The sequence below is a fragment of the Sphaeramia orbicularis genome, chromosome 3 (genome assembly GCF_902148855.1).
Source record: "Sphaeramia orbicularis chromosome 3, fSphaOr1.1, whole genome shotgun sequence".
NCBI lineage: Eukaryota > Metazoa > Chordata > Actinopteri > Kurtiformes > Apogonidae > Sphaeramia > Sphaeramia orbicularis.
In genome coordinates this window covers 57,237,823-57,245,503 of record NC_043959.1, presented here as the reverse complement: position 1 = coordinate 57,245,503, position 7,681 = coordinate 57,237,823, and the positions used below count along the sequence as shown (strand labels likewise).

Sequence of the window (7,681 nt, the reverse complement as noted above, 5' to 3'; positions counted from 1 at the left end):
AGGTTGGCTTCTGCGTTTGATGCGTCCCCTTAGAGCCAATGACTGCTACCTGCCTTTATATAATCACTTACAGTGGAAAAGCTAAAGGACACACACTCGCTTTTTCTTTTTTTTTTTTTTTTACTTCTTCTTTTGTACAATATCATCAGCAGCAGTGGCAGCTTCATCATCATCATCGTCATCATCATCATCCCCCCTCCAGCCTCGGGCTTTTGGTTAAGCGTCTCTGCAGCCTGCAGCGTCTTTACGGAGCATCTCACCACGGACAACTTTCCGGTCTGCATTAAGTGACGTTACTTCAGGCCAATCCTGTTGTTGCTTGGATTGTCGACGCCACTGAAAGAGAGGGGCGGTGTCCAATGACGAGGGTCGGAGGGGTAGGGGGGCGGGGGGGAGCGTCGGTGTGGTGTACTTCACCACCCCTCCTATGGGTTTACACAGAGTTAGTGCAAGATATTCTGCTCTGGGAGTGAGAGTGCAAGGATAAACGGCACACACACACGCACACACACACACACACACACACACACTGCGCATCGGTGTGACATTAACAGTCTGTGTATACGGGGTTGACACTTCCAAGTGGGATCGACTTTGAGATTTAAAACCTGATTTTTGAGGGTGTTTTTTTAGACATGATGCCTTTCTGATCATTTTTTTCACCTTGTATCTACGGCGTCCGATTACTGATGGAGCTGTGTGAACTTGAACCATGATGGGACACCAGTGTCTGTCCGTGCGTCCTGCTCGTCGGAGCCTTTGCCTTAACAGGTAGCCGGGGAAAAAAAGAAAAAGCACACCGGTTTTTTTTTTTTTTTTTTTTTCCTTCTCGGGACGCGTAAAAGGGAGAGATGAGCATTGATTTTGGAGCCGGTTTTAAATGGAAGATACCACAAACCACTGACCACCTGGCTGTGTCTGCTGCCGGAGAGAGACGCTGATCACCGCAGTCACCGCAGGTCGCACCGTTCCATCCAGTCCATTCCCAAAGTTAAATGGATAAAAAGGAACTGCGACATATGCAGCCTTTCATTTACCCCAGTTTGTGCGACCAGCTGCTCTCACCCCAAACCTGTTCTTGAGTCCGATTATTCCTGCGGGGAGATTTTTTTTTTTTTTTCTCCTCATCTTTCCTGGACCCGAAGCTGTCGGCGCAGTTGAGAAGGATATCTGTACCCGAATGTGCTCACAGACACTGGATGAGAAGGCTATGAGCTGACACACTCCAGTTTTCCTCCAGCTGCTTTAACGGATTTGGGTATGTATGTATGATGAGAGCAGATCTCAGTTTCACTCTAAGATTTTTTAAAAACTGAATGAGATTATTTTTGTAAGGCTTCATTCATGCGTGTTCATTAGTTTAGGAGCCCACACACGCAGCCAGAGCTCTTTAATTCTAACCATTTAAGTGTAAAATTAATAACACTGTAATGTGTTGTGAAATTTTGTGGCCGAGGGGGGGTTTGAGATTCTCACTGACCATAAAATGTGGAGGATTTAGAAAAGGAGTGAAAATGACAGGCTGTGTAAATGGATGCTGCAGCTTCTAGTTGTTGATTTTTTTATTATTATTATTTTTTTGTATGAACTGTTAATTTTCTTTGTAGCCCAAATTGTGCAGCATGTAGCTTAAAGTCAAAGTGGAGGTGGTGTGGGTTGTTTGCTCATTTAATTACCGTGCATGAAGTTATATCACTGAAGAGAAACTGTGTTGTGTGTTCATAGGTTTGTCTGTGGAAGATTTCCTGTCAGCATATGCAAGGAGTCAGTGCCTGTAACAGCTGCATATAGAGAAATCTTTGAATTGTGAAGGCTGGGAGCATATTTATTCTATAATGGATCTAAAAGACTATTACCTGTTGGGTGCCCTACTTGCCTGCATATGGCTAGATCCTTCGATAGCCCAAGAACTAATCTACCCCATCAGAGAGGAATTGCCAGAAAATGTCCTCATTGGAAACATACCAAAGGACCTAAACATTTCCCATACAAATGCTGCCACTGGAGCAAGTGCCAATCTTGTGTACCGTCTGGTCTCGAAAGCAGGAGATAACCCACTGGTCCGCGTTCTGAGCAGCACTGGTGAGATATTCACAACATCAAACCGAATCGACAGGGAGAAGTTGTGCCCCGGTCCCTCGTTTGAGGACAGCGAGTGCTCTTTTGAGATCGAAGTGGTCATCCTGCCTAATGATTATTTCAGGCTGATTAAGATCAAAATAATTGTCAAAGACACAAACGATAATGCCCCCATGTTCCCATCTCCTGTGATCAACATTTCCATCCCTGAGAACACGCTCATTAACAGCCGCTTTGCTATTCCTTCCGCCACTGACCCAGACACTGGCCCGAACAGTGTCCACAAATATGAGCTGATCAATGGGCAAAGTGCCTTCGGCTTAGATATTGTAGAAACGCCTGAGGGGGAGAAGTGGCCCCAGCTCATTGTGCAGCAGAATCTGGACAGAGAGCAGAAGGATACTTATGTGATGAAAATCAAAGTTGAGGACGGTGGCAGTCCCCAGAAATCCAGCACTGCCATTCTTCAAGTTACAGTAACAGATGTCAACGATAACAGACCAGTGTTTAAGGAGAGCCAGATAGAAGTGCACATACCAGAGAACTCCGTTATTGGCACGTCTGTTGTGCAGCTCCAGGCCACGGATGCAGACATAGGGGCAAACGCAGAGATCCGTTATGTTTTCGGGACTCAGGTATCTCCCGCTACTAAAAGACTTTTTGCATTAAACACAACATCTGGCCTGATCACGGTGCAGAGACCTCTGGACAGAGAGGAGACTTCTATTCATAAGCTTTCTGTTTTAGCTAGCGATGGCAGCTCAAGTCCAGCCAGAGCTACTGTTACAATAAATGTGACTGACGTAAATGACAATCCACCCAATATAGACCTGAGATACATAATCAGTCCCATTAATGGTACTGTTTTCCTCTCAGAGAAGGATCCCATCAATACTAAGATAGCTCTCATCACAGTGTCAGACAAAGACACTGACATCAACGGCAAGGTCATTTGTTTCATAGAGAAGGATGTGCCCTTTCATCTCAAAGCTGTGTACGACAACCAGTATCTGTTAGAGACATCTGCGCTTCTCGACTATGAGGGGACCAAGGAATACAACTTTAAAATAGTAGCTTCAGACTCTGGAAAACCCAGCTTAAATCAAACTGCCTTAGTGAGAGTGAGGCTGGAGGATGAGAATGACAACCCACCTATTTTTACTCAGCCAGTCATTGAACTGGCTGTCATGGAAAACAATAAACGTGACCTATTCCTCACTACTCTCAGCGCCACCGATGAGGACAGTGGGAAAAATGCAGAGATCGTTTATCAGCTGGGACCAAACGCATCATTCTTTGACCTGGACCGCAAAACAGGTGTTCTGACTGCATCCAGAGTTTTTGACAGGGAGGATCAGGATAGGTTCCTCTTTACCGTAACGGCGAGAGATAATGGGACGCCACCACTGCAGACACAAGCGGCTGTCATTGTAACTGTGCTGGATGAAAATGACAACAATCCCAAGTTCACACATAACCACTTTCAGTTCTTTGTGTCTGAGAATCTTCCTAAGTACAGCACTGTGGGGGTGATAACTGTGACAGATTCAGATGCTGGAGAAAATGCTGCTGTTTCTCTTTCTATACTGAATGATAATGAAAACTTTATTCTGGATCCTTACTCTGGGGTGATCAAATCTAACGTGTCGTTCGATAGGGAGCAACAGAGCTCCTACACGTTTGATGTCAGGGCGGTGGACAGCGGGAGGCCCCCTTGCTCCTCAGCCGCTAAGGTGACCATCAATGTCATCGACGTGAACGACAACACCCCCATCGTCATCTATCCCCCTTCCAACACCTCTTTCAAGCTCGTCCCTCTCTCCTCTATTCCGGGATCTGTGGTGGCTGAAGTGTTTGCTGTAGATGGAGATACAGGGATGAACGCAGAGCTCAAATACACCATTGTGAGTGGAAACAGCAAGGGTTTGTTTAGGATTGACCCGGTCACAGGGAATATTACTCTGGAGGAGAAACCAGCAGTGACTGACATAGGCCTACACAGATTAGTGGTCAACATTAGTGACCTGGGATACCCCAAATCACTCCATACTCTCGTGCTGGTATTTTTGTATGTTAATGACACTGTGGGCAACTCAACACTTATCTATAACCAGATCCGGCGCAGAATGGAGACCCCAATTGACCGAAATATTGAGGAAAGCAGTGAAACTTACCAAAGTGGTGACTATTTAACTATAATGATAGCCTTTGTTACTGGCGCATTAGTGGTGATTATTGTCATCTTTGTCACTGTGCTGCTACGCTGCCGCCATGCATCCAGGTTCAAAGCTGCACAGAGAAAAAAACAAGGGGCTGAGTGGATGTCGCCCAACACAGAGAACAAGCAGAACAAGAAGAAAAAGCGCAAGAAAAGGAAATCCCCCAAAAGCTCTTTGCTCAACTTTGTCACCATCGAGGGGAACAAACCTGACGACCCTGCCCACGAGCCAATCAACGGAACCATCAGCCTGCCCACGGAGCTGGAGGAGCAAGGGATTGGACGTTTTGATTGGAACGCCACACCTACTACAACCTTCAAGCCCAGCAGCCCTGACCTGGCCCGACACTACAAATCTGCCTCACCGCAGTCGGCCTTTCACCTCAAGGCTGACACGCCGGTCTCAGTGAAGAAGCATCATGTGATTCAGGAGCTCCCTTTGGATAACACGTTTGTTGGGGGCTGCGACACGCTTTCCAAGAGGTCCTCCACGAGCTCAGATCACTTCAGTGCCTCAGAGTGCAGCTCCCAAGGAGGGTTCAAGACGAAGGGGCCCATGCACACCAGACAGCAGGTAAAAGAGCACTTTTACTGGTCTATAAGTACTGCCTATAACTGCCCTGTTCCACAGTGCTAAAGTGCCAGTCTAGATTAGAGACCCACTCTAAGTTACTGTGAAACAACAGAAAAAGAGTACAGGAGACATACTGCTTCAGCAAATTCTGCTGTTTCTCAACCTTAAAAATGAGAAAAAAATAAAAAAGAAAAGCAACTTGAACCATTTCTAATTAATGGAGCTGATTATAGACTCAACAATCACATGCATAACTTGGGGGAATTATACAACTATAGACTGATGTTTTGTCGTTACTATATATTTAAGTCATATTTAACAAAATGCAAGTGGGTGAGTAATTGCCTTGCCTTATTTTTTGTCTATTCAGCACCCAGGTTAGATCACTGGTAAACTGTACCAACTTAACATTTAATGTGACTCAATGTTCTTTGTGAAAGAAACATTTTTTTCTTGCCTATCTACTCAGATTACTGTCATCACAGGTAAATGCTGCACACATAAGTCAAAAAAATTGGATGACTTTTCACCTCTCTTCTCATAAAACTTGAGTGTATTCATGTTTTTTTTGTTCGTTTCTTTCTTTTGGTGTGTATTGTAATCTCACAAAAAAAAAAAACAAAAAAAAAAAATTAGACTGTAACCTTTTCAGCACCTGCAGCAATAACAACAGTCAATCAGTTAATAATTAGTCTGCCATGGTGGTTTTGCGAGTGTCACTGTAGGCTTTGCCACATCATCTAAGCTTGAATTAAATGCCTCCTCTCAAAGCACACTAGCGAACTGAGTGAAGCTTGTTTGGAACTTGATACACATCCAATTCAAAAAGGATTAGCCAATAATGAGCCTCAAATTTCAACGTAATCCATGCTGCTTTTTATCAAAGCCTTATTAATTTTTCTGCTAATAAAGCACCACTACACAACACACAGTTCTAATCTAACGGAACACACGTGGACAAATACATGGAGCGGCAGAGAAGTGGGAAGAGAGAGAGAAAAAGAGAGAGAGAGAGAGAGAGGAAGGCAGGCAGAGTGAGAGTGTTGTCAGTGGGTCAGGCTTGACGGGTGGTGGTACTGAACCTTTAGGTGGCAGTGTTGCGCTACATGGCACAGTCTGGCACTACGCCAACCTGCAGTGGACTTATAAATGCAAGGGAGGAGAAGAAAGGAGTGAAACCTATGTTGGTGTTCTTAGTGAAATACTCTCGCCTAATGATGCAGAGGCTGCACAGGGAAGATTGATAATGGCAGTTAGAGATGTGAGTGATAAGATCTATCCGGAAGAGAGAGTGGAATTACAGGGGTGACTCTGCGACTCCTATCGATGCATACCTCCGGGTCACTGCATCTGGGGTTGCATTTAATGTGTTTCTGTGTGAGAGGTAGCAGTCAAAAGATGCATTCAGTTTGCAGTCATTGTGAGTGTGTGTATGTGTGTTAGCGTGTGTGTGTGTGTGAGGGAGAGATGGGGAGACGAGGCGATTAAATGGGTGATGGTGTCAGTGGAGGGAGACAACCTTAGAGGAGTACACATGAGATATGATACTATAGTTAAAGCACAACATCATTGATTCTCTCAGTCATCCCACAATCGCACGTTAAGATTTATTGGAATCGATAGTTTTGACAAATGATTTAAAGAAGCACACAAACAGGGCTGTAGGTAACATCAAAATGCACTGTTTCAGATACAGTAAAATATACAGTTTTCATCTGTAATTTTACCCATTTTACAAATTACCCATTTTTCCTTTTGGCAACTGCTTTCAAATCATGTTATCAGTCGATCCTAATCAAGTAACTGTTATTTACTGATTAAATTCATTAAAGGAGAAAATGCTTTACCTCAGAGTTCCTCTGTTTCTCCGGGGTTACCACAACCTGCTATTCAAGATGCAAATGCTCGATATGAAATCTTTGAAAGTCTCTTACAGACACCGCGCCGTGCATCCGCGCTGCACAAAAAAATACAAGCCAAACAGCGTCTCTCTCTAATATGTGCACACATGCTCTCATTTGAAACTGAATACACATCCAAGCGAATAAATTCACACAGACCCAGACGCAATTCAACATTTTGTGTAGCCTAACAATCATGAAAGCGAAGGCTGGCATCATGAAGTGAATTAAATGCATGGCTTTGCTTTAGAAGAGGTGCAGGTGGTAAGTGTTGCTGCTGAGCCTCATATGACATATTTCTTTTTATCCAAGTGCAGGAGGCTGGTAGTTGCTTGGTCTTTTTAAAAAATGGTAGCGGCGAGCACCGTCTGACTTGCTTTCTGTACATGGTGCTTGTATTTTGACAAAATGACAACAAATCAAAGCAGTAGGTCATAGGTCAAACACCATATTACACTGAACGGAACTTGATCCAGTTATAACCAAAAAAGTGTGTTTTTTCCATATGTTGTTTTATTTTTTTTTTTAACTTGATGTAACTCTGTGAAAAGCACCTTTAATATTGTAAACATCAATTAAGTTATAAAATGTGGAGCCTGGTGCCAAAGGCTTGACCTGTGGGTGGGGGAGGGGAGCACAATGACCCCTTTTTTTTTGCATTTGGGGGGTTTGGAGCATGGCTTGTGAATACCCCCCACACAATGCCGACCCTGCTTGGAAAGTAAAATGTTGTCCCCAACAGTATTCCCGCCAAATTGCTAAAATTAATATGCACTAATGTATTTAGCTGCTCATGAGGGTATAGTTTCTTATTTCCTGTTCTTAAGATTGAAAAAAAATGTAATATAATCCTTTCCTTAATTACTTGATATCTTTCTTTGGAGATTTTTTAATGAAGACTGTTAAGGG

At 43.9% G+C, this 7,681-nt stretch overlaps 1 protein-coding gene across 5 annotated transcripts in view; it reads left to right on the top strand.

The window, feature by feature from the left end:
* Positions 1-454: 454 nt before the first annotated feature.
* Positions 455-7,681, top strand: part of pcdh9 (protocadherin 9) — a 406,959-nt gene continuing 399,732 nt past the window's right edge. For all 5 annotated transcript variants that reach the window (XM_030122700.1, XM_030122701.1, XM_030122699.1 and 2 more), the window contains exons 1-2: positions 455-1,258; positions 1,726-4,871. In XM_030122700.1, the coding sequence (XP_029978560.1) occupies positions 1,836-4,871 (3,036 nt within the window). In that variant the 5' untranslated portion in view covers positions 455-1,258; positions 1,726-1,835. The remainder of the gene's footprint in view (positions 1,259-1,725; positions 4,872-7,681) is intronic.